The sequence below is a fragment of the Corylus avellana genome, chromosome 6 (genome assembly GCF_965113065.1).
Source record: "Corylus avellana chromosome 6, dhCorAvel1.hap1.2, whole genome shotgun sequence".
In the NCBI taxonomy this organism is placed as follows: domain Eukaryota; kingdom Viridiplantae; phylum Streptophyta; class Magnoliopsida; order Fagales; family Betulaceae; genus Corylus; species Corylus avellana.
The window spans coordinates 25,602,199-25,628,681 of NC_142495.1; the positions used below are offsets into that span (position 1 = coordinate 25,602,199).

Consider the following 26,483-nt stretch of genomic DNA (forward strand, 5'->3'; position numbering starts at 1 on the left):
AATCAGAATTTTGACAAGAAAAAAGATGAGGTTGATGACGTAGTAGTACTAGGCTTTAAAAAGCAGCCTGCAGGGCAAAGTGTCGAATATTCCTTCTACCACGCCACTTTGCATGAAAATATATATAATTCTAATAGGCTGTGTTCGGCAATCGGCTGAGTATGGCAAAAGGCCGGATTTGATCGGATCTAAAAATTTAAAAAAAATCTTTTCAAAATCAATTTTAATATTTTTATTTTTTACATCATATCAATTACTTTTTATTATTATTCAAATAAAAAAAATTACTACAAAACAAAATTTTTACTTTTTTATACAAAATATTCTTACTTTTTTTCTATCATATCAATCAAATCTGCTACAATATCATTTCACTCTCTTTTTCCATTCCATTGCCAAACACAGCCATCAAATTTTTTTATTTTTTTCATTTTTTTTTTTTTAAAAGTAGGGACCCCTTCACAGTCAATAAGGTGGTCAAACACCTAAAAGGTGGACATCCCCCTCTCGTTCTTAGAAGGGGTGGCCAACTGCTTCCCTCGTCTTATGAGGATAGTTTCGACTACCTTTAAAGTAGAAGGTTTGGGAGATATTGCATCATCTCTTGGGGGTGGTTAACAATTACCCTTAAAGGGTGAGAAATGACCCGCCACCCCCAATGAGACAGTTCGATAACGAATTATCTTCTTTCGATTGTTTTTATTATTTTATTGTTGACGTATCTCAATTTAAGTCATTCATTTAGAATAAACGGTTTGGACAGGACAAATTGCCATGTAATTTCAAGAAATCGTAGGGCGTTTCCATTTGTAGGAAGTTGTAGTTGTGGACAATATTGAACATATCACAAAACCGAGGTGGCAAGGCCTAAAACAAAATTCAATGATTATTAAACCTTACAAAGAGATACATTTTATTTTTATAAATTGGGTTGAAAAAAGTTTTTCTAACCCAATTTTCAAAGAAAACTTTGTCTGTCTGAATTTGACTGTTTGAAATGCTACCAAATAAGAATATGTTAGATGGATCTGCGGTCAAAGATTCAATCTTAAACTGAATTCAAGCCTTATGTACATTTGACCAATTAGAATTTGAACATAGCCATAGTTAAAGGCAAGAAACTAAATTCATTATATGGAAAACATATTTAATTCCTAAGATGAATATATTTGTCCTCTCAGAAACAGATACACCACATGGCACATATATCCTAGAAACTATATTTTTATTCAACTATTATCTCACTCTAGCAGCATGACGTAGTAGTTTAATTAATCTTTAAATCTTTTCTTCATAATAATGACTAATTCAATAGTTAATTGATATTGTCACGTCAGCATGTAAGAAAGTAATGAGATAAAGTGCCGCTTTTAACATTGTTTATATTTTTTGATAACAATGACTAATTGGCACACACTCGAATAAAATAATAATAAAATAAAAATGTAATTTATAATCGTCCCTGCAATAAAAATAGTTGTTTAGACCTTTTTAAAAAAAATAAAAAAGCCTTGGGTTGAAATATATAAATCCCAAAAGTTTAGGTTGAAATATATAAATCCAAAAAATATAGGGGCTCATTGTACTTTTCTCTATGTCTAAGACACAAGTGGTACTCTGGATTTTACGTGCGTCTCTATACTGCGAAATTGGGCGGCGACCGACCATGGCGGCGAGGCTTTTGCAGAAACGACTACTCTCACTCCTCGTCCGTAACCAGACTCAGCCTCAGACCGCTTTCCTTAAAGGTGCGTCCCACTGTCTCTACCCTTCATTCAAAAATCCCAGAAATTATACTCGCTATGATTGATGTGTCTGTGTGTGTTATTTTTGCATGATTCACTTGTCCTTGGAAGTTGGAACCGTGATGTTTGTTTTTTGGTTGTTGGGGATTATGGGTCTTGGTGATTTGAAGCCTACGTGCTATGTTTGGATTTCTAAGAAAACTGAGGAAATTGAAACGAGTATGCTAAAATTTTGAAGGCTTTGCGCTTTCTTTGTTGAGTTGGAATGTTGTTGTAAGGTTCTAAATTGAAATGACAAAGAAAATAGAGGAAATTGAATAAATGGAGTAATTCCGGAGGAGTTATGGAATTGAAATTACACTGGAATATAACATAGGTAGCTATTTCAAGATAGCTAATCTCCTAACAAAGGATTACAAACAAACATGTTTTCAGTTCATACGTTTTCCACTTCTGAGCCCATTTGAAATAGGACTATAATCCCAACTGACTGCCCACTACTGCCCAGTAACTACCAACAAGGCACAGCCCACTAACAAGACAACTGCCCATGACATTCCAGCAGCCATAAATTCCACTTATAAACATACAATCCAATTACAAAACTCACACCTACTAAACACCTTAGCTACACACCTATTAAGTACTTTAACTATTTTTTTTAGATCCATAACAGTTGTGAACATGTAGCTAAGTTGTGGGTTGTGTTTGGTTCTGCTAAGAAGTGTTATCAATGTCAATATTCTACTTAAATTTTAACTTTTGAGTAGAATGGAATTGAAGATTGGATCCAAACTAGTCTTCAAGTTTGCATTTTTCCTAGGTATTCATAGACTCCTATTCTTGTCTTATGAGGCATGGATTGATTTTTTCCTTGATGAGCGGACTTGAAGGGTATTTTTCTTACCTGAAACGGAAGAGGGATTATCCTGTAGTTTTTTTTTATCATTGTTGGCATTTTCTGAATGAAACAAACTCACTATGGAGCATGTAGAAGAATTGAGAATGGTGTTGCAAGCATCAAGTTTTATGGCACTATCTTTTTCATTTCAATGTTTTATCTTTAGTATTTCCTAGGTTGTAAGATCCCTGTTTTATTGATGGATTAGGCCAACTAGGAGAATCAGACATAGTACATTTGATTGAATTTTGGAGACCAAACTTTGGAATATTGGCTTATTATTCTTTTTTGCATTATTAATCTATGTGAATGCTCTGAAGATTGCATGACGTGCCTTTGCATTTTGTTTATTTTTAAATTTAGATATGCTATGGTGGGTCATGGATCTTGAAGTTCTGAGGTAATAAATAGAGATGGTCTTGAGGGGGTTGATTGAACCCTTTTAGCAATTGTTTGACTGCATACCACAATCAGTCTAGCAGCAATTACCAATCAATTGCGATGGTCAAGAAAGACAAATCCTTGTATTAATGTTAAGGATATGCTTGAATATGTTCTGATCATCTTGTATTGCAGTTAGAACTAAAAAAATCTTTGATTCCTCTGTTTCTAGCCTTTAAACTCAGATGCTGCTCTGAACTCCAAGTGGATGGATGAAGTATTGATGTTAGTCTTAGGTTTCATGTTACCATTATACTATTTTATTTATTTATTTTTGGATGAATGAAATATTTCATTGAACCAAACAACAAATACAACCACACTTCTAGCACAGCTCTAGAACACAAAAACTACAACACCAACAATCAACTCTTCTACGAAATAAGAGGGAAAAACCTCAATGTAAAATATTTAAATCAAGACCCTGGTTATTACAAAGCTCAATATTTACAGCAGAAAACCAGAACTTCTTTTCCTAGTTAATCCTCTGCTTAACACCCCAAACCATACTTTTTAATTGCCCTCTTGAGATCTCAAAGTATTGCCATGTCTAATAGCATTTCTCTGCAACCAAAAGTGATAAATGGCAGCACTTAAGCAAAGCTTGAATAAATTAGCCAAGAGACTAGTTTTCCTCCAATGCTGAATGCCATAACTCACGTCATCTGCCCAACCAATAGGGGGGTGAGTAATGCGTTACCATTATACTAATGAAATATATTACTTGATATCAATTATAGTAGCTACATGTTGTCCTATGGTCATGTAGTAAGTTCATAATACTCATGTGACCACCGCATTAATGAAGCATTTTACTTAAAATCAGTAAAAATAGAGCGGTAAACAATTATAGAAGTTAAAGTGGAAAATGAGCACTTCAGGAATGTTGAAAGTTTTTTAATTGATATGTATATTAGCTTTCTGCACAAGAGTTTGTTCTGACCCTACTGGTAGTGGTTGAGCCAAGTTTCCTTTTGTCATTCATACGTTTCACATGGATGTCTTCCTGTGGTTACATATTTTCCTGCTTCAATGTTGATCATTTTTTTTTACTTGGTATCTTAGTCATGTGTGTATGTGTGTGCTTATTGGTGGCAGAACCTTTTTGGCAATTTCTTCCTTCTGCAAATGCAACCTTGAGCAGATCCAAATTTTGTAAAAGAGCGATTCAGACGCAAACAAATCCTACCAGCCATGCTAATGAGGATTTGGAAAATCATGAAGCTGGCACTTTGAAGCCTGATTGCAACTCAGCTAATGTTCCCTCCAATACAAACAGTAATGACAGCTCACCTGTGAAGTATACTGCTAATTCCAACCTGAAAGCATCAATAAGGCATGACCTTGCCATGATCTTTACTTGCAAGGTCTGTGAAACAAGATCTGTCAAGACAGTTTGTCGGGAATCATATGAGAAAGGGGTGGTGGTGGCACGGTGTGGCGGGTGTAATAATCTACACCTGATTGCAGATCATCTCGGAATGTTTGGACAACCAGGAAGCGTTGAAGAATACCTGGCTGCTCGTGGCGAGGAAGTGAAGAAAGGTTCTGTTGATACCCTGAATCTGACGCTTGAAGATTTAGCTGGAAGCAAATGTTGAAATATTTATATAGCATCATTTCAGATAAGGTTTCTGAGTTATGTATTTCACTTTAAAAAAAAAAACATGGGCATGTGTGTTTTTTCGTCTAGTTTAACGATCTTGGGTTTTTTGGCCAAGTATTGGTAGTTGGTGGGAGTTGATTGTAACATGTGGTAGTTCGTGAGGACGACATGTAAATGAGTGGTAGTTGAGGGGGGTTAAAGGTAATTAACCCTTTGTTTTGTTTAAGGGATTTTCTTTTCTTTAATCTAGTGACCTGTTCATGTGTTCCAAAACAAATAAAAATGTTCTATGCGCAGTATTTTCCACCTGGGTATTTGTTGCAAGTGTTGTGCTGTGGGTATCAATTAAAACCCGCAGGTCTTTTGAACAAAAGATGGAAAATGGCAACATGAGGATTGCACTTAATGCCACACCATTTGCTTTCTTGTAATCAAACATGAGAAGTGCTGCCTATCAACAATGCAAGATTGCAAGATTGCCAGCTGGACAGTTTGGACAGATGGAAGGTTGCATGCATGGCTGGACAGCTGGATAGTCGAGAGCTAGAATGGTTTAGTTAGATTGGAGTAATGCTTTCTTTTTGTTTTTTTAACGGAAATCTCTAAATTTCATTGATGAAATGTGAAGAATAATTAAGAGCATATTGCTCTTACAACACAAAATATAAAGTTCTGAAAAATCATAGTTAAAAGTTATGAGATTACAAAGTCATAGATACAATCATAAAAATCTTATAATCAAATACATATTTATGACTTCAAACTTCTGCAAACCCATGTACAATTACAGTTAATGAACAGATCTGCTTCGAGCAAACTAGATCTATGACATTGGTAGCCTAAATACACAAAAAAATAAAAAATAAATAAAAATCCAGCCGTGAAAGATAAATTCCCACACCGACCTACTTCTCAGCCCGAAGGTCAAGAGACAATTTTATCCTTGACCTGAAGGCCAAGACAGAATAAAAAATAAAAAAAACAAAAAATCCCCACAAACAACAACGGAAGAGCACGGTATCGTAGACGTCTACAGGAAAACACGTCTTGGCTAATTACTTGATGGTTACATAGTGTTAAGTCACTATTTATTTTAGTTTAAATTGTTATAAAATGATTGGTTTAATTATTTAATTAATATTTTATCACTTCCTATCACGTATGAATATAAAGATTTTAACAATGGCAGGAAACAATTCTATTGATAGACCATTGTTCAAAGTGAGTAGACAAATACGATTGGTGTTGAACTAGATTGCAAGTGGAAAGCTAAGAGCTTGAGAGGGCAGCCTAATGAATTAAACGACTGTCGTACTATGGAGAGTTATTCACAGCGATTGTCGTATACTGGCTTATAGCATACACAGCGAACAAGAAGTTGGCAACGGGTTAATGGGTCGGACATGGGTACCGTATGTGAGCTCTATGAAGAAAAGTTTGTAGCCAGTGTTCCTACGTGGTATCAAGCAATCCAAAGGGGCAAATGAATTTTTCTCTACCAGAAACTATGGCGAGTCGTTGTGTTACCTCCACTTTGTCACCTCCTCTTCACGGGTTAGCCGCCAGAATTTCCATGGCAACGGTGGGTTTGACATCTTGCTCGCCCAAGAGCCTCAGGCCACTCTCAATCACCAAAAGTTTCAGCTCCATCTCTCTTTCCGCCACAAGAAAACCTCTCACAAAGTCACTCCAGGGTAATCTTTTTCAATGCTAATTCTTTTAATTTTTTCAATTTATTTCGTGGGTTTTGTGTTTTTTTTTTTTTTTTAATCTTTGTAAAAATGCTAACATATATGAGTGTATACTAATACGAATATTGAAACTTTCACTGGGATTTTAATTGGGCATGAGTTTTCCTGGGGTTTGATTAATTTGACAGATTTGATGGGCACCCAATTGTCTGTTTTCAACCACAACTATGTTTGGTTATAATTGGTGGATTGTTTGGTTAAACTTGTATAGAGTAAGCACATAGGAGATGGAGAAAGAAATGTGGAAACTAATGGCTAATGGCTAATGGCTAATGGGAAAAGAAGGGAATGGAAGATTATTACGGAGGCTAAGGAATAAAATAGTTTTTTTTTTTTTTTTTTTTGTGGTTTGTGGGATAAAGGTAGAGCACAAATTATATTAAGGCTTCATTTGCTACAAGAATGTATTTATTTATTTTTCAATAAGAGAGTAAAATGTGTTAACCCCAACAGCAAACTTTCTTTTTGTTTGCTATGCTCGTTGAGGTTTTGACGTGTTTTGTTGGTCCGCGAGACCACAATGGTCTCATTTATGTTAAAAGAACGTTTTGATGGAATGTGAGCCAGGTACCAACTTTTTCTATGGGTTTGGGGTTTGTTCTTCGATTTCTTTCTGCCCTCAACGCTCAGTCTTTTGTTGAGAAAATATAGGGGAAAAAAAAACTGAATTTTGAATTCCCGGGGCGGGGGGGGGGGGGGGGGGGTGGTGTGGGGTGGGGTGGAAGACTGTTTCAATTTATTTTTCCTCTTAACACCCAGTCTGTTATTGAGAAAGCATATGGAAAGGCAGAAAAACGGAATTTTAAATATAAAATTTCATTTTTTTAAAAACAATTTTCATTGAAATGAGCACAATATATTATTTATTCAGATATAATAAGAGAAACATAGCATTCAAACTGATCACCTTTTCTTTTTCTCTTAAACCTGAATGGAAGTTGTTGGTTACTCTACCTGGATTAATCACTGGCATATGAAGTTTACACCATGATTTAAGTTCATGGTTCTGTACAAACAGAAATAAGTCATACTTGTGGTTTCTGTGTAAGGATGAAATGAAGCAAATGAAATTTTCTGCTTTCCTTGCTGGAAGTCTAAACGTTATTATTATTTAGAAGGCAATAAATGTGATGGGTCAAGTTTTGCTTCATCTTATGAGCCTCAGCAGTTTGGAAGGATAACATTTCAAAGAGAATAATTTGATGCTATTTGTGCAACTTTGGAGGACATAAGTTGTGCGTGTCTTGAATATTTAATGTATGCAACTTTTTTGGCAGTGAGATCGGTAGCTACTCCTGCAGAAGGTGTTTCTGTGTTTGATGAAATGGTTTCTGGGACCGAGCGGAAGTATTACATGCTAGGTGGAAAGGGAGGTGTAGGGAAGACGAGTTGCGCTGCCTCACTTGCAGTTAAATTTGCTAATAATGGACACCCCACTCTAGTGGTTTCCACTGATCCGGCACATTCCTTGAGTGATTCTTTTGCGCAGGTTTAAAAGATTTGTTTTCCTTGTTCTGCATTCAAATATCTGCCAGCCAAGTAGCACTGAAGTAATTGTATTGAGTGTGCGCGTGTGTGTGTGTATGTTATTTATCCTAGGATTTGACTGGAGGGACTCTGGTACCAGTTGAAGGACCTGATTCTCCATTGTTTGCTCTTGAGGTATATACAAAGCTTCCTGTATGATTACTCTTTTCTCTCTCTAATGATTCACTTTTGTTGGTGTTTGTGTTGATGATTTTGTGGTCTCCTGTACTTAGTAAGTTAAATTCATTAGTTTTATGACAGATAAACCCTGAGAAGGCTAGAGAAGAATTCCGCACTGCAACTAATAATAATGGTGGAACTGGAGTAAAAGATCTCATGGATGGTATGGGCCTTGGAATGATTGCAGAACAGGTAAAGCTTTTTCTACAATTCTTGACATTGCAACTTGAGCTTATAGTTATCTTCCCCTGGTAAAAGTAGGATAACAATACACCATGGATGTTCTCAAATCGATGGTTGAACCTGTATAACAGTCATAAATAACTTCAGAATTTCATTTATCCAGTATTGAACTGATTGGTTGTTCCATTTAAAAAAAAAAAAAAAAACAAAAAAAAAACTCTCTCCTTGTTAACTGCCTAAGTGGTTGGTTTTACACACATGCACTAGTAGAGTTGCTCACTTATGGTGCAAAATTAGATCGGGTTTAGAGCCACATAGAAGCCAGAAAAGTCTTTTTCTTCTCTCTCTCTTTTTTTTTTTTTTCATCATAAATTTACTCCTAGCAATTTAGGATCTATCTATCCATAAAATTAATATAAGAAAAGAAGGGAAGACAAAAAAAGAAAGTGGAAATCTGACAATGTACTGACTTCTGCATTAACTGAACCCTAGTTTCTTTGATTGATGAAGTTAGGAGAATTAAAGCTAGGAGAGCTGCTGGACACACCTCCTCCTGGTTTGGATGAAGCTATTGCAATATCCAAGGTATGTATTATATGCTGCTCTTATTTTGCAGATTGCATCATTTTGGTTCCTTGCTTCCTTACTACTACCTACAAATCCTTTTGCCAGGTGATCCAATTTCTTGAATTACAAGAGTATAGCATGTTTACTCGTATAGTATTTGATACTGCACCCACGGTGAGCACACAATGAAATGGTATTATGTTACTTAAGTTTTTAGATTATCCATTGAACTTGATGAGCTGTTTTTGGCAGGGTCACACTTTGCGGCTTTTGTCTTTGCCGGACTTCTTGGATGCATCCATAGGAAAAATATTGAAGGTAGGAATGTGAATGGAGAGTAAGAAAACCTACAGAAATGTTTTTGTTACCCCCTAACACACACCCCCCCCCCCCCCCCCCCCCCCAAAAAAAATAAATAAATAAAGAAGAAATTAATGCATACAACTATAAAGTCTAATTATCACCAACAGAAATAAATGCAAATTTTCTGCAGTGTCTTAATTCTTTCAGCAGAAAAGATTATGTATACAATGTCTTAGTACATAATTCTAGTACTTTCATAGTCCGATTTTGACCCATCATTAAAATTACTATATTGCTTGACAAAGGATGGTTTCAGGCTCTTATTGTCCTGGCAAAGCAACTAAACTTCTTGTTTTCAGCTTTTACAGCTTTTGATTACTTATTTTAAAAGAATATGGGGACTTCATAGTTAAAATGCTGATCCCTAGGTATTGTTTTCTTTTGCTTTTCAAAGGTCTGACCATACTGTGTAGATACTCACATATGTTGTGCCATATGGGATTGGATTAAACTGCTAGTAAAATCATGGCTATACTTATCTAAAAGTGAGCATCCTTGCGAATTCAGAAGTATATTTTGAAACCACTTCTCTATACTACTCATGGTGCAGTGTTTCTAGTGGTGTTCTCCATTTCTATTGACATTCTTCTTCCACTCACATTGGCTGTTGCAGCTTAGACAGAAAATAGCATCGGCCACCTCAGCCATCAAATCTGTTTTTGGGCAAGAACAAACAGGGAAGGATGCTGTAAGTCGGATATCACTTGGAATTGGTGTTGTGCTCTCTTTTGATATAGATTTCCAAAATATTCTGATGTTGCTTTTTAATACAGGGTGACAAGTTAGAGCGACTGCGGGAGAGGATGGTAAAAGTGCGTGAGCTTTTCCGTGATGCAGATTCAACTGAGTTTGTCATAGTAACAATCCCTACGGTAAAAACATTTGGAAGTATTTTTATACCAATTGTTTGTTTGTCCTCTAAATGGTATATTAGCGCGCTTTGCTGTACTTCCATTTGCTTCGACTTTACCTTAAACAAACGTAGGATAGCTGATTAACTTGTTATGAGTGACCTTGGGAGGCAAAAAATAGTTTGGGCTACATGCCTCTATCATAATTATTCACATTTTTAGTATTTTTCCCAGGTGATGGCGGTTAGTGAGTCGTCTAGGTTGCGTGCCTCCTTGAAGAAGGAAAATGTTCCTGTGAAGAGGCTTATTGTTAATCAGATTCTTCCTCCTTCTGCCTCAGACTGCAAGTTTTGTGCCATGAAAAGAAAGGTATCAATCAGTATACTCTCTTATTGACAGATCATATGCTTTCAATTGCACTATATATGAGCATAACTCTTATTCATTGAGTTCAGTGACCCCTTCAATGAACAATCTAAACTGTTAACATTTGTCATTAACACAAGAAGAAGCATCTTTTCTTTCTATATTTAGCTATATCTTTTGGTGGGAGCGGAATGAAAAGTATATAAATGTTTTTTTTTTTTTTTTTTCTAAATATTTCAGGATCAGATGCGTTCTCTTGATATGATTGGGAGTGATCCAGAACTCTCCAGCTTGACATTGATCCAGGCACCACTAGTTGATGTGGAAATCAGAGGTGTTCCAGCTCTTAAATTTTTGGGAGATATTATTTGGAAATGACCATCTGTACTATGATTAATTAGGTAAACCTTTCCTCTAATCTTTTGTTAGCCTTCACATTTAAGATCCAACTTAATCTTTAGAAATTGGGAGAACCACATTTCGGTGAACTTCTTTTTCCCCCTACAGTGAAACTGGAGAATTGCTACATGGCCAGCTGCAATGACAAAGCACGTTTGATCACTCATGACTGTGTGCCTTGGCAAGTTCATGTGGTCAGGACTCTCAACTTATGCAAAATCTGTCAGTTTACAAGAAATCTAGAGTTAGAGATGCCAGAAAACTGGGTTTTACCCCCACCCAGAGTATAAATTTGGATGGGGTCTCACCATTCTTGCCCCAAAAATCTTTTGAGACGTGTATAGAACGGTTTTCTTTTCCTATTTAGCCTTGGATAATTCACATTTTCTCTCTTTTTTTTTAATCAATTTGCATGTATTTGTGTTGGGCATGCAGTTGAGGCTAGTAACTAGTAAGGCTTGCACGTATCCACACAGGAACAAAAAAAGAAAAGAAAAGAAAAGGGAAATTAAAGAAAGGTGGACTTGATTAAATGATTAATATTAGTACTTCATGAATTTGAAAATGTCATGAAAGTAGTTTCTATTTCTGCTTAAGCCATCTTAATTAATTAATAAATATAGTCATCTTAATACATGCTGAGCAAATAGTTGAAGCTCTCAATCAACATGAAGTGATGAAAAAGTGGGCTAGCCGCCTGGCTGCGGCAACGTCGCCCATGTAAAAATAAAGTTACATAAGTTTATACAAGCTTATCCGAACTAAGTCGAGTTAATACAATATGTATCATTTAAATTTCAAACATATTATAGTGATCGTGAATGGCTCATTTATTATTTGAACAGAGACAAAATCGAGTTTAACCGAGCCAAGCCGAGTCGAGTTCACGAACGGTTGGGCTCATCTTACACCCCTACTGCTGGCATATTATGGGTAGGACAAATAACTTTTTTATAACGTTTGACACATGTATACATATTAGACATTTAACAACTTTCGGTTCTAATCTCATGTTGACACATGTCAGAGTAAGTAGTATGACTAGTATTTTTTTAATGAGTAGAGATGAACGAGGTTGGCTAGTAGGGACGGAAGTAGAGGGGGTTGTGGCACCTTGGGCTTTGAACTTTTTCTTTAGCGAACTACGTAGAAATTAAAATTATTAATGATTTGAATAGTCCAACTAAAAAGTTATAGACTAAACCTCAACGCCCCGCCCTTGTTCCTTCCTGATTCCGTCTCTATCATCTATGGGCTAAGGTATCATCTACGTTATGAACAAAGTCCGCTTATATTGACCGTAAAAATGAATCCATCTCCGGCCAGCCATGTCCCCTCATTGGCCTTGCTTGTTTAATATTTTAAGCTTCTTTGTTAATTCCTAGTCATTGTCCATTAGAGCACTAACAACAGATTTAAAAAATAAATAAATACTTCTTTGACATTTTTTTTTTAAAGTCAAAACCCATTTTTTTGAGCTTTTCCTAAAGAGAAATGTATTATAATTAACTTGGACTAATAAATCACACAACTTCCTAATCAATTGTTAATTATTCATAAATTAAGTAAGAATAACATGGGTGTGTTCATATTTTATTTGTAGCATACATATGTGAAAGTTACATAACAAAAACGACTCCTTTTATGATAATATATAGGAAATTAATCCCGATGGGTTGGTTGTTTATAATATAAACGACAGCCAGAAAACACCTGCAACAAATGGAATCCTAGCCAGGGAATAAAGATAGATAGGTATGCAAATTGAACGACAGTGTGTTTGACATTAACAGTCAACTTAATTTGTTAATTAACTGATAGTATTATGGAGCACGACTTAATCTATTTCACTCATTATTGGAGATTGTTTTCATGGCCGACCGGCCGTCTTGCATGCTCTGCAATCCTGGTGATCGATCCAGCAGCTAATATCATCTATGTTTTGTTGAAACCCGAATGTAAAATCCATCTCCAAATCCTAAAATAGATAGGAGACCGAATCACCTCTCCGTCCTTGGCTGCAATCCACCTAGATGGGCATGCATATAATTCAATTGAAAAAAGTACATATTCCCTTTGAAAGTACTACCACATCGTTAATGTCTTCCTCTTAACTATAAAACAATGTCAATGTCCCCTTAAAACATGCGCAAAAAAAAAAAAAAATTGATTTAGGAGAATGACAATAACACTGACATTGTTTAAATAATTTAAAGGGAGACATTGGTAATTTGTAAGAGTACGTGTAATTTTCTCAATTCAATTATGATTGAAAAAGTCAGTTCGATCTATTTCAGATCAGCTATGTGGAACATGTGCATGCATGCACGTAAGCATAAGAGAAGTACGTATATGTACGTACGCACCTGTATTTGGAGACAAAAACATGAAGGAAAACACACATTAGAAGCTTGCTGAACTCTTCTCCTACACACGACTTCATGCCTGCTCCAAATGGTATGAAATTCTTTGCTGTCACATTCGCTGACATGTCCTTAATTTACATCATAGTTAAGGAAAGATAATTAATTAGTAGCAGAATTTAAGGTAATTGGTCCATGTTTTACTAATTAAGTTGTCTTCTTTCAGTCTCCAAGAGGTAGCTCAATCGGCTAGAATCACGCTTAATGAAGCGAAGGTCACTAGTTCGAATCCCCCCTCCCCCTCCTGTGCGGACATGTCAAAAAAAAAAATTGTCTTCTTTCAACGACCAACCTGCCAGCGCCGTGGATTGAAGGCAAGAGGATCTTCTTAAGTGTTTGGATTAAGTTGAAGGGCAGCAGGAACAACCATAAGTACCCAGCCTTTTGGAATTGTATACCCTGTATATATAATTCCAATAAAAAAAAATGATAAATTTTTGTTATTTAAATTAATATTTTAAAACTTTATGTTCGGACCATTTCAATTGAAATAAGAGATAAATTAATTACTAGTTATCTTAAAAAGCTTAAATGAATAAATTAAAAAATAGTAATTAACTTTTATTATATTGAACTTTCCATTTACTTGAATGTCTTGAATTGTTAAATTCTTCGCAAAATCCCAGGAGCAACACTGGCCAGTCTTAGCGATTCATTAACAACCTATTTTTCCAATTCATACGACAAGTTTAAGAAAATTAATTACAAGCCCATGCATGGAAAACTGCATGCATGCATATTTAATCCACTCACATGATGGGTAAATGTCATGGATTTGTATTCCTTCCACGTGAGTCCAGATTTGTATTCCATGCTTGCGCAAGCCAAAGACGGAATTCTAATAAAATCCGGATGGTGTGTGATATGAAAGGAAAAAAATGGGAGTCTCAAGAAGATATTGGCAATGCATTTGTGGATTATTTCAGCCATCTTTTCTCTACAGGGCACCCGTCTGGTTTGGAGGAGTGTTTGGAGCCTATTCATAGAAGGGTGACTCATGAAATGAATGAGAGGTTGTTAAAGCCTTTCACGGCTGAAGATGTTTGTACCGCTCTCCATCAAATGGCGCCCCTTAAAGCTCCGGGTCCGGATAGATTTAATGCCTGTTTTTTCCAAAAGAATTGGGCGTTAGTTGGAACGGAGGTTTGCAATGATGTGTTTCTTTATTTAAATTCCGGCATTTTGAATAAAGAATTGAATTCTACTTACATTGCTCTCATTCCCAAGTCTAAGAATCTTATTTGTGTTACTGATTATCGCCCAATTAGCCTATGTAACGTTTTATATAAAATTATCTCAAAGGTTTTGGCTAATAGGCTCAAAGAGGTTTTGCCAGATATCATATCACCGTATCAAAGTGCCTTCATCCCGGGGCGCTTGATTGCGGACAACATTCTTGCTGCGTATGAAACCCTTCATACCATGCATTCCCGAATGTATGGGAAAAAGGGGTTAATGACAGTTAAGCTTGATATGAGCAAAGCTTACGACAGGGTGGAATGGTGTTTCTTGGATGAAGTAATGAGAAGGATGGGGTTTGATTATAAGTGGATTAATCTGATTATGATGTGTGTGAGAACAGCTCATTTTTCAGTCTTGGTAAATGGTATCCCAATGGGTCGAATTACCCCTACCCGTGGAATAAGACAAGGGGATCCAATCTCTCCTTACCTTTTCCTTATATGTGCGGAAGCTCTCAGCTCACTTTTGGCAAAAGCTGTTGTTGGAAAAAGCTTGGACACAATTGTTTTTGTATAATCAAGATTTTAATAATGTCTTGCATCCAATAGCGAAATCAAACCATTATCTCTACAAACACAAAACAGAAACATAACTAGATTTCAATGCATAACTTCCCACATAAAGCACTCTCTAGAGCTTCAACAAATTCAAAATATTACAAGTAACAAAACCTCATTGCACCATTAAATTATATATTATATACATTCAAAATGATTTGGTAAAACGCCTTTTACATGATTTCTCCTGTCAATGTGAGCCAAGATTGAACTGATAATTTTGAGCATCCTCATCTCATTTTCATGAGACATTTAATGGTTAATTCAATCCTCTCAAAGCAGCATTCCATGGCTGTGTGTGTATAAGTAGTACAGCAAAATAATGGTTATAAGCCTGATCTCTCATTTCTTTTGGAAGATCAACATACAAAAAAATGCTATCACACGACTAACTATCCCAGCGAGGATGAGGATGCCTATACAAAGAGTCCAATCATGAAGGTTATATCCAGCTTTCAGAAGCGAACCGCAACGAGTTATCAGCCATACACCATAATACCTGTAGGGCAAAGATGAGAAGTAGCATCATGGAAACTGCAATCTCTTAGGGAGAGAGAGAAAAAAAAAAATATATATATATATATATATATATATATTATCTATTTTTTTCTTTAGTTTGACTCTACCACAAGCATGTTGCATAAAGAACGGATGCAAGATCTACATCATACACATTGGAAAGTTACTTTATTCAGAGGAAGGGTGATTATGCCTTACCTTTCAGCATTTGCAATGACAAATGCTTCCAAAGCCCACTTAGAGTAGCCCAAATTAGCTAAAATCTTCATAAATTCACTATCTTTTGGCTGAGTTGCAATGAGAGTTAAAACAACTGGAAGAAGAACGGAACACTGCAAGAAACAGTACCTTTTCAGTAAGAACTAAATGATATAAAAAAGGTCAAATTGGTGAGCTATCAATTTTTCAAAATGTGCTTCTATTACTCACCAGCTGGGCTGTGCCTGGTTCGAATACGATAGCCAATGCATAGGCTATACCAGTTACACAGTACACTAGACAGCACAAGACAAAGTAATTATCTGCAAAGCTAGATCTTGGGTTTGTGAAAAAATAAAACATAGAGAGATATACTGCAGGTTTGATCACTGTATTAAAATTGTCAATCGTATCCTTTGAGAGAAAATAAGCCAAACTGCTCATTCCAGAGGCACTCTCCCTCCAGTAGTGTAATTTGTCCAGAGAAAAGGATCTCAACGCCGCAATTTTGCATAGAAGAGCTGAAATCAGCAACAAGTATCCCAGTAAGGAAGTTATCTTTGAGCATATATAGGTGATATTATTTGACTTAGCCAGACTAATTCATTAATGCCACATTTGACGCAGTTATTGATTGTTGTTACAGTTTTCAGGCCATATAAAGAAGATTGCAGTTTGTTGTTTTAGGAGTACTAATAACACAAGTGTCTGTGGAGGCAAAAGTATCTACCAATATTATTGAAATTCGTGTTCATAATCACCAAAATGCAAATTCAAAAAAAGCCTTGTGGAGTGAGCAACTGAGAATTTTTTGGACTTACAAACTGCAATGATGGTATAAGTATAAGCAGCAGCACCAAAGGATTGATCGCTCACTTTAACAAGTGATCCTAAGCAAGCTCCAGCAAGTAATAAGATCAGATAATCCATTGCTAGTATTCTAGCTTCCCGTAGTCGCTGCTTACCAACCCTGAAATGCCGTGGGAACAGAGAAGATGAAAAAGATGCTCGAAGTCTATGGAACTTATCATGGTTGGGTAATTCTTAACTGTCATATCATAAGAAGCATGTGACTATGTTTTCAAGAATATTCTTAGAAAAAACATTTTGCTATGAAATATAGAAGTAAAAGCCCAAGTATTCTCCGTATTATATTGACTTAATGGATTACCAACAAACTTGAGACGCATGACTACACCTTTTACCCTCCTTCTGATTTTCCATACAGGGGAATGGAAGAAAATTTTTTGTAATTGTTTAAAAATGCTTAAGAAGGAACAATTTCATCACATTTGCTAGGTTTTTAGTGTCGGCTAATTCAATGTCAAAACTTGCTGAGTTGTAAGTTGAGGTTTAGGGTTAAAGTCAGTCTTAAAATGTGGTTCAAGACTGGGGTGAAATTTGAGGAACAAAAGTTCTTGATCACAACCTACATCGATGCTCATTTGATCAAGATAATTTTCAACATTCAATATGCAAATCATAACATTTTGATCGCAAGCATGATCGAAGGGAAACCGGGCAAGGTCATGAAGACTTTTCAAAATTGAGCTCCGGAATGCCTTGATTGCACTCATGATCATGTTAGGGAATAGGGATTATGCCCTAAAAGCCAATTTCATTATGTAAGACATTTCCGTTTTATTAATAAAGTTCAGTATTTTTTTGAAATTTATTAGAACATTGGGCATATACGTATGCATATCATTATATATATACAAGTGCTTTAAACGATTTAATCTGTGCAACACCTCGTAATTACCATTCAAATGCAAAAAGTACCGTTTAACGTAAATAAATAATTTTGCAAAAATAGAGTGTTTTTCAAGTTTAAAAACTAACTATTCATGTATTCTCACAACTTAATCAACCCTAGGTTTTGCAAGGTCCAATCTAACCACCTAAGGTCATGGTCCTAGGTTTCTAAGTTACTTACCATCTTAAAATACTTTTGAGTTTCTGAAATTTGTAACATGTGGTTTGTAAGGTGTCCTCAAAGGATGTGTAATGATTCTTCTTTCACAAACTACATGACTTCTTAGCCTTTGAGTTAGACCAGTGTTTTCGTCTTACAGCATATGGCACACATTATTGACTTAACAATTCTGATGAAGAGCATATAAATACATAGAATTTTGGAAATGTTAACCATGTTGGAGCTTTCTGCAAATCAATTATCTGAAATTTGTGATATTTGAAGGTAGCTGCAGCTTACCTCCCAAGAAAGTATTTATATTGCTGGAGTACACCTGGAGTCCTCCGGCTTGTTAAGTCCTTGGACTTCAAAAAATTGTGTTGTATCTTATCCCGCCGCATCTCCACATTACTTTTCACACCTTGCCATATCTCTCCAGCAAAAGAATTTTCCTCCATTCCAATACCAGCGGGATTTGTTCCATTAGATGGAGTTACATCCATCGAAGACCTAGCAAGTCCAGCAGCATTCTGCTGCATATCAGGGGGTACTGAGTACCCATTATGAAGCATCCATCTGACCGGAAGTTCTGTATAACTCACTCCTGAGCTGCCTCCAGGTACCACTATACCCTCCAAAATGTCAATAAAGTGATCTGGAGGATTTACACGCTCTGGGATATTGATCCCAAGGCCAGAAAAATATTCTTCAACTTTCTTCACTGGTCCATGATAGACAGTAAGACCACCTTTTGCTAGAAGTATCAAATCATCAAACATCTTGAACAAGGCATAGCTGAAGCAGAAATTTCACCCATTAATAGATAATAGAACAAAAGTGCACCTACAATAAACCAAACTTAAAAATACACCACAGAATCTAAGATGAGCTTTGAATATAATTTTCTTAACCCAGGTTATAGCTTATGAGAATTAGACATGCCTGCTTAGCCTATACAGACTCCTTTTTGATAAGTTTTTAGTTTTTTATTTTTTATTTTGGTTAAAGTGCTCAGCCTACACAGACTCCTCATGAGCTGTAGAAAGCAATACTTTAAGTACCTCTTTGAGCTATGATGTAAAAGTAGTCCTAGACTCTAGTTCTAAAAAGTTCCAAATTGATTTCATTTTTAGTTGTCCATAAATACATCTCACTGGTGTGAATTTCAACTTTTTTTTTTTTTTTTTTGGTATATAAGTAATCGAGATATTATTAAAAGCATAAGGCACCTCCATCTATACAGGAAGTATACAAGAGAAGTGACCTAACTAGTAGGAGCAAACAGGACAAAAAAATCATCATAACTAATCACTAAAGGAGAAACATAAGCAGCTATCCACCTATCAAAATATCTATCGGCTTAACATGTGAAAAAATCAGAATAACTGTTAGCACTTCGCTATATGCTCAAAGCCAAAGGTGATATTTTCTCTATTGGACAATGGAAAGAATCTAACTAAAGGGCCCCACCTTGCCCACCAAAGATGCCTTTTTGTTCTTGTATAGATAATTGAGCAAAACATTTGAAATTCGATAAATATGCAGATATGTGATTGGAGAAGTAACCTTGGTTGGTGAACCACCATGCAGATATTTACCCCTTCAAGAGCTTCACGTCGAAGTGCTCTAAGAAGTTGCAGAGATGATGCACTGTCCAAACCAGATGTGGGTTCATCTAAGATCAAAAGTGAAGGTTCCATGACCATTTCTAATCCAACATTTACTCTCTTCCGCTGGCCTCCAGAGATTCCTCGCTTTTCCACCGTTCCAACCAAGGATGTCCGCACTGTCTGAAGCCCCAAGAACTCAATAACTCTTTCAACAACTAGAACTTTATCTGCTTCTGACAAATCGGTGGATAGTCTTCAACAATCAGAAGTCCACAAAGAAAGAAAAGAAAAAATAGTAGCAGTTAATACAGGAAGATTGACAGAAAAATCATCATGCGGAACGTAGTTAAGCAGAGTGCACAAGTAGAAAAGAGCAAGACAAGCAAATACAATCTCAAAAAAATAGCATCCTACAATAGGAAACCGTATTAAAACCCTGAACTGAAGGGAAACATTTAAATGCACTTTGGATCAACTCTATTACCATGCTGTAGGATAGGAGTATGGTTATACTTCTTTGGGATTCATACCTGCTATTTCTGGTACTTTTGCTCAAATAACAAGGGATTAAGGCTATTAAGTGACTTCATATTTCAGTCTAAAATTAAAATAACAAAGAAGAAACTACTATATAAATGATGATATCGATTATACTTTGAGAAATGTTGCCAACGTATATAGTGACTTGTGATTTCAATCTCACGTGGTTATAACATGCAATGGGATGATAATTACACAGCTAAGCTTGTAACATACCAAAGTGTGTTAATTTATGCATTTTTTCTTTAAAATAAAAATTTCATCACGAGAAATATGAAAACAAAAAGGTACCACTCAAGTACATAAGGAGTATACAAAAGGACCTCCTAAAACCTACAACCTAAAGTTTAAAAGATCCAAGTACTCCAAAAAGTAGGAAGCATGTAAACTGCCCAAAGCAGTCATCCAGTCAAACAGAAATCTCAGAAACAATAGCAGCATGCTATATTTGGGCTTCAGCAATGATAAAATGTGAAATACAAGAAATAAGACGGCAGCATCAGGCAACATGTTACTATCTTTTGAGTCCTCTAGGCGTGGGAAAGCAGGGCTCACATACTGTAGCGTTGAGTGCTTCGTGTCGGTTTTGGGTTAGAGGGCTTTTGGTGATTTGTGGGTTTCGGGTTGGTGTGCTAGTTGGGTTTAAGGGTTTTGTTAGGTGCTTCCTGTGTATACTGCATGTATACTTAGGTGTGCCTTACGCTTTTTTAATAAAATTTTCATTACTTATATGTATAGAACAAAACAAAACTTTTGAGTCACGCTTTTATTGCGATTCCTAAACCAAGCACCATTATTCGGCTGTGTAACACAGTGAAAAAGATTAAAACTAATTCAACTAGGTAGTAGAAACTCAAAATCTGAAAATTTGCTAACATTGAAGAAAAGCACCTGTACTGAATTAAAAATTGTAAAGCTATTGGCTTTAATTTCCCATTCAAAAGAGCTGTTCTTAAATCATGATGCATAATCACCAGCATAACTGCACCCAACTTCATGTAACACTTTAGAGGATTTAGTATGGGAAAATAAAAAAAAAGTTTATTGCCTTTTGGTCATAAACTTTTCATCCATGGCAGTTTGATGATAAACTTTGGCACCAAATCACCATCCGTCAAGTGAAGATGATAATATAAAGAGTATATGATATGCAGCATGAATCTGCAAGGAGATAAATGAGGTGTACCTGCACTTTGCACTGAACCAGAGATTCTCTTCCACTGTCAAGTTTCCATGCACAATATCATCTTGTGGCACAAAACCAATGATTTTCTTATAAGAGTGGATTGAATCATTCTTTCCATTTATAAGAATTAAACCAGTCATTTTACATCCAATTGCTTTTCCCGCTACAGCAGAAAGAAATGTTGTTTTTCCAGCCCCAGATGGACCCATGACCGCAGTAATGCGGCCAGGCTTGATTTTCCCAGTTACACACCTCAATAAATGCTTGTTTTTTGCTTTCAAGGTAAGGGTCAGATCTTTGAAAGAAATCTCAATTAGAGGCCTTTTCCTAATTTCGGTATTAGTAGCCAGTTTAACTACTCCTGAGAAGGTAAGTTTCTCATTTTCTTGCTGCTGAGCTCTCTCTTTCTCAAGTTGATTATATGCATACTTAAAAATTTGGCTATGAGTTTGTTTACCCTTTGGCACTTGTACTTGAATGCTCTTATCTCCAGTTCCAATATCGAAACCTGGATAACTATCAGGGTCAAGTTCAATTTTGTGCATCACCTGCATGAGGTCACTGGGTTCCGTTTTCTTTTCTATTGATAATGCACTTGAGGCCAGAGATGCACCCGAAGTACTTGGATGTGGCGGTGGCAATGGATCATCATCCATTTCAGATTTAACTTGATCCAAAAACTTAAGTTTTTCGGTATGTGTTGCTCCTTTTTTTCGAGAAAAAGTTTGTGATAGATGAGCTTGCAATCCACTTGCGTGCTTCTTAGCAGCGTCTTTTGCTGCGTTCCACCTCTGGCGTGCATTTGCTGTCTCCCTTGCACTTCTGGCTGCTGCTTCCCTGGATTTGGCCAGTCTCCTTTCCCTAGCGGTTAGAACTTGGTCAGAACAGTTGTAAATGATGAGTAGCAGAGTACTTAAAGCAGCCTGCATAAGTAATTGAAACTTGTTAATTTCAACTAACCCTTTTTTTTTCTTTCTGTTGTCCTGATGTTAATCATGGTTTCGTAAGAGCTAACAGCATACTACTTATTGTGTAAATATGAATATAAGATAGAAAGCCAAGAGAATGAAAACTGAAATTGAGAAATATTCTTAAAGGTTTCTGGGGCGATAGCAATAAGACTACATAGTTTGTTAGAAGAAAAAAAAATTATGCTGAGCCATGGAGCCATCCAAGATCAATTAACCACTTTACAATTCAGAAGTAAAGTGCACAACTTACCAAAAGCATAATTCCATATGCTTGAATATTTTGATTTGCAGTGTTTGGATTACACGAAGTCAACTTGAAGCAGCCTGAAAGATAATTGGCAAAGTGTTAAATATACCTTGCAGCCAGCATAATAGTGAAATGGAACTCCTAAATACAGTAATTGGGAAATAATAATTAAAATTAAATGTGTAAATTCTGAAAATTCACCTACACACCACTAAGAACAATTTTTTTTTTTTGTTCAGAGAAAAGATGTGTGGGTGCGGATAATATGCAATTTCAAGATGGGATTATCCAGTGGAATGTAATTTCTACTAGACCAATTCAAGAAAGGGAGGTGGAGATGGTAACTCTCTTTCTTCGAGAGGTTGTATTCTTTCTAGTTAAGACATGGAGAGGAGGATATATTAGGTTGGAGCCCTTCCAAATGGGGTAAGTTTGAAGTGAAGTCGTTCTATAAAGTGTTAAATAGTCAGGATGGTCCTTCTTTTCCATGGAAGAGTATCTGGAGAGTCAAGGCACCTACGAGGGTAGTTTTTTTCTTTTGTGGACAGCAGCATTAGGGAAAATATCAATGCTTGATAATTTGAGAAAGAGGAATGTTACGGTGGTTGAGTGGTGTTGCATGTGTAAGAAGAGTGAGGAGTCCATTGACCATTTATTGCTTCACTGTGAAGTCGTGAGAAAACTATGGAGTTATATTCTTAATTTGTTTGGTGTAGAGTGGATTATGCTAAGACGGGTCAATGATTTGCTGAACAACTAGGGCGGTCAGGTTGGGTGCAATCCAGTTAAAGAAGTATGGAGCCTGGCTCTGATGTGTTTAATGTGGTGTCTTTGGCGTAAATGCTCGGTACTTTTGAAAATGTAGAGACATTGGAGACAGAGTTGCAGAAGATTGTGTTTAACACGTACATCTTTGGATAGCTGCACATCCTAGCTTGCTTGTTTCTAATGCAGATTTTTTGAATTTTTGTTCTTTTTTTTTTTTCTTCATATTAAGGATTCTCTTGTATACTCCATGTGTACTAGGGTTGTGTCTCTTTGCGCTTTATTTATGATATGCAATTACTTATAAAAAAAAAAGAACAATTTAAAAAAAATAAAAATTCTCTTGCAAGCATTCAATTATTACTATACTATCATAAGCAACTTCATAGTTTTATCAAAAAAAGGGGGGGGGGGGGGGGTGGAAGAGCTTACTTTTCTCGGATGTAGAACCCATCTTGCAGTAATGTCTGCAATTTCATGAAGAAAAAAATAGCATTAGAAAGGTATTCATGGAGGCAGAAAGAAGCAATTATATTATTATACAAGATATTCAAAGGCAAAATAAAATAAAAGTTGTATATCCATACTTTCTTGTCGAAACGTGATGTAACAAATGGTACCGGGTTAAAACTAGCAAAACGTTAGACAAGGTTGTTAAGTGACCAACTTTGAGGAAAAAACTTATACCCACTACTGCAAGTTAATCTGCTGGTGGTAGTTGGACAAAATGATCCAGCTGAACAGAATAACTCACTACTACTACCAACATCAGCCCAAATATTTGCTCCTCCACAAGTATGGTTTGGCATCCCTGGAGGTAGTTGGTACAGATATCTGCAGAAACATATAGAAATATGTAAGTGGTATTCTTATTGAACATTTAAGATAATGACAAATAAAAATGATATTAGGGCTAGAAGACGAACTTACGGTTCACAAACACCAGTTGTTTTGTTGAGCATAGCAAGGGGACAATAGGAACCTAGTGGGCAAGCTTCAAGGATATGATACCAAATGGAAAAAACCGGAAGAAACATTAGAGACATTTTTTAACCAAGATCAAGAACATCTTGCACTTTAAAGCAGGAAAACAGATGACATTTCAAAGTTCTTTATCCGAAGGGTAAAAATTTAAATGTAACCTTATATTCAATAACTTTTTTCTTTTTTGTCGGGGAACCTCTCCAAGGTAGGGTCCTTCGGACCCACCCTTACAGAGTAAATCCCGGTTCCGTGCACCACATCCTCAGAAATTTTCCTACACAGAACTAGTTAAATCGTTGACTTTTCACAAGGGGGTGTGGCCCCAATGGATTGTTTGCACCCATGAGGTGTTGAACTTTAGACTTTGAAGGGATAACACCTCAAGACCAAGGCCTCCACCACTTGGGCCAACCCCTTGGGGTTATATTCAATAACTTAGAATCACCAATTTATTATGGCAATTGATGTCTATAAATGAATCGGTATTTGAAGGCTTATCAATTAGAAGCTACTGTCATTTTTAGAGAAAGAAAACATGTAAAGGATTCTCAAATACTTACGTATCATGCACGTAATACCATGAGGACAGAAGAAACCCTCACAACAAGCATGGCAGTCGAGAGTTCTTGAAGGGATGACCTTTGCATTGTTAAGGTCAACCTGCTGATCTGGGCCAACACTACAAGCCCATCCTGGCTCACAACCAGAAACCCACGAGGTTAAATTACAGTTCTTATTAGGTTTTAGGTAATTTACACTTTCAGATCCTTCAAAGAAACTATTGAAGTAAATCTTTATTTCCGCTGCTGTGCACAACCGCCGTGTAATGTCTCCTGTTGAACAATGAATACCACCACAATATGAGAAGATACAAATTATAACCAAAAAAGATTTACTAGTTGGTTGAGAATATTCAGCAAGGGGAAAAAACTGCATATGTTGTTCATATTTTTTATGGTGGATTTTTTTAGACCCTCCTTGTGCACATTGTCCTTTTGGCCTAAACATGAACTTGCCAAGGCAATGCAGGATGAGGAGCACACCGGTGCTATAGATAGCACCTTAGCAATTACTAGCTAAAAGAAATTGAGGGCAGGCAAACCAAGTCTCTTTAGTAGCATATAAAATCTGAATGAGTGTTAACCATGGCATCTTTTCTGATAAGTTAACGTTTATTAAAGATAGCGTGAACCAAAAAAATTATGTTGAACCCAATGTGCCATATAATTACTGAAATTTCACAAGAAAATGTGAAATCTAGCAAAACCCATACTATCCCAAACCCTATGACACTGTACTTTCATTTACTTCCATCTAGCCAATCAAATGAGGCATGAATAACTTGTGCCTCTGTGATCTTTTGACCACAACATCAGTAATCTTTCAGAGTTTTACATCAGTGCAATAACAATGTGAAGTTTCTGGCTGACAAATGAACACCTCAATTGGTTGCCAAAAAAACTGAGGTAAACAAAAGAAAACAAGAATCTAGAGCATACGATTGACGATCTGTGATTTCCCATCAAAATGAAAAGAGCAGCATTAACTTTTTTCTTAATAATTATTTATATTACTTATACCATTGGTCTTTTGAATGCAAGAAGCCAAGAAGTCCAAGTTGGATGAAAAGTTAAATGCTCGGTTCCAATCAGCATCCCTGAAACAATAAAGTGAGCTTTAAAATCCAATCAAGCAAAATTGAACCCTATAGTACTTGTAAACACATTTGAAAATGTTAAAAAAATCAAAATCAAGTCTTTGTTAGTTTGCCGAAATATTGCAACAGAAGAAAGGAAATTAAAAAGGTTGATACTTAAAAACTCTCATATATGAATTTCATCCAACTGCTTACTTGAGTTGACTGTTCACACCCGAATGAAATCAAAATAACAAGATTCAACATTCTACTTCCGTTTCTTTTCATGCTTTTCTGAGCAACCAAAAAAATAGGAAAGCTAAAACGAATCACTCACCAATCCTTAATGCAGAAGCTGGAGCGGTTGCTGAAATCCTGACCAATGGCAGCCGTCAGATTGGAAACCTTGCTGTAGACGACCGATGTGATAAGCCGAAGAGCCGCAGGGTTGTCGAACTGGCTATTGTAGTCATTCACATCTTGGCATCGGACCAACCCCACCAAACTCAAACCCACAGTGGCTAAAGCGAGAGTTGCCCACAACTTGAATATCTTCACCTTCTTCTTTAAGCTCATTTGGGCAATGGAAGATATGGGGATTGGGAGGCAAGTATTGAGACTATGAATCAAATATGTTGAGCTCATAAAAGGGTAATGGAGTCCGCACAATGTGGTTGCTCTGTCTGTCTCTCTGTGGTATCAGAGGTCAAACATGGAGAGAGAGAGAGAGAGAGAGAGAGAGAGAGAGGTGGAGGGAGTGTGGAGGGACCAACTGGGGAGAAGGAGAACACGTCCTGACGACTTGCGTAA

At 36.4% G+C, this 26,483-nt stretch overlaps 3 protein-coding genes across 3 annotated transcripts; 2 read left to right on the top strand and 1 right to left on the bottom strand.

Annotated features, from left to right (window-relative positions):
- The first annotated feature begins 1,625 nt into the window (after positions 1 to 1,625).
- On the top strand, positions 1,626 to 5,001 carry ZR3 (Zim17-type zinc finger protein). The gene is made up of 2 exons (XM_059601456.2): positions 1,626 to 1,748; positions 4,186 to 5,001. Exons 1-2 carry the CDS (start codon positions 1,667 to 1,669, stop codon positions 4,686 to 4,688), a joined length of 585 nt encoding a protein of 194 aa, XP_059457439.2. The 5' UTR covers positions 1,626 to 1,666; the 3' UTR covers positions 4,689 to 5,001.
- A 1,057-nt stretch (positions 5,002 to 6,058) lies between these two features.
- Positions 6,059 to 11,305, top strand: LOC132186654 (P-loop containing nucleoside triphosphate hydrolases superfamily protein). Its single transcript, XM_059600639.2, has 12 exons — positions 6,059 to 6,387; positions 7,722 to 7,933; positions 8,044 to 8,106; positions 8,233 to 8,343; positions 8,845 to 8,919; positions 9,007 to 9,075; positions 9,154 to 9,219; positions 9,878 to 9,952; positions 10,038 to 10,136; positions 10,350 to 10,484; positions 10,722 to 10,882; positions 10,989 to 11,305. The coding sequence occupies exons 1-11, from the start codon at positions 6,177 to 6,179 to the stop codon at positions 10,857 to 10,859; spliced, it is 1,254 nt and encodes a 417-aa protein (XP_059456622.2). The 5' UTR covers positions 6,059 to 6,176; the 3' UTR covers positions 10,860 to 10,882; positions 10,989 to 11,305.
- Positions 11,306 to 15,205: 3,900 nt separating this feature from the next.
- Positions 15,206 to 26,483, bottom strand: LOC132187080 (ABC transporter G family member 24). The gene is made up of 14 exons (XM_059601247.2): positions 26,011 to 26,483; positions 25,618 to 25,694; positions 24,598 to 24,870; positions 23,984 to 24,047; positions 23,741 to 23,887; positions 23,486 to 23,520; positions 22,292 to 22,365; positions 21,071 to 21,993; positions 19,301 to 19,597; positions 18,035 to 18,529; positions 16,641 to 16,789; positions 16,051 to 16,340; positions 15,820 to 15,953; positions 15,206 to 15,601 (listed from the first exon to the last, which is right to left on the bottom strand). Exons 1-14 carry the CDS (start codon positions 26,316 to 26,318, stop codon positions 15,445 to 15,447), a joined length of 3,423 nt encoding a protein of 1,140 aa, XP_059457230.2. The 5' UTR covers positions 26,319 to 26,483; the 3' UTR covers positions 15,206 to 15,444.

What these genes read in the sequence shown, in the direction of transcription:
- LOC132187080 (XM_059601247.2), bottom strand. Translation starts at nt 26,318, where the DNA reads ATGAGCTCAACATATTTGATTCATAGTCTCAATACTTGCCTCCCAATC. An exon ending in ACAACTGGTGTTTGTGAACC is followed by an intron (nt 23,888 to 23,983) that starts GTAAGTTCGTCT and finishes ATGTTTCTGCAG; the next exon opens with ATATCTGTACCAACTACCTC. An exon ending in GTCATTGCAAATGCTGAAAG is followed by an intron (nt 15,602 to 15,819) that starts GTAAGGCATAAT and finishes TTTGCCCTACAG; the next exon opens with GTATTATGGTGTATGGCTGA.
- LOC132186654 (XM_059600639.2), top strand. Translation starts at nt 6,177, where the DNA reads ATGAATTTTTCTCTACCAGAAACTATGGCGAGTCGTTGTGTTACCTCC. An exon ending in TATTTGATACTGCACCCACG is followed by an intron (nt 9,076 to 9,153) that starts GTGAGCACACAA and finishes TGTTTTTGGCAG; the next exon opens with GGTCACACTTTGCGGCTTTT. An exon ending in TTTGTGCCATGAAAAGAAAG is followed by an intron (nt 10,485 to 10,721) that starts GTATCAATCAGT and finishes TAAATATTTCAG; the next exon opens with GATCAGATGCGTTCTCTTGA.
- ZR3 (XM_059601456.2), top strand. Translation starts at nt 1,667, where the DNA reads ATGGCGGCGAGGCTTTTGCAGAAACGACTACTCTCACTCCTCGTCCGT. An exon ending in TCAGACCGCTTTCCTTAAAG is followed by an intron (nt 1,749 to 4,185) that starts GTGCGTCCCACT and finishes TATTGGTGGCAG; the next exon opens with AACCTTTTTGGCAATTTCTT.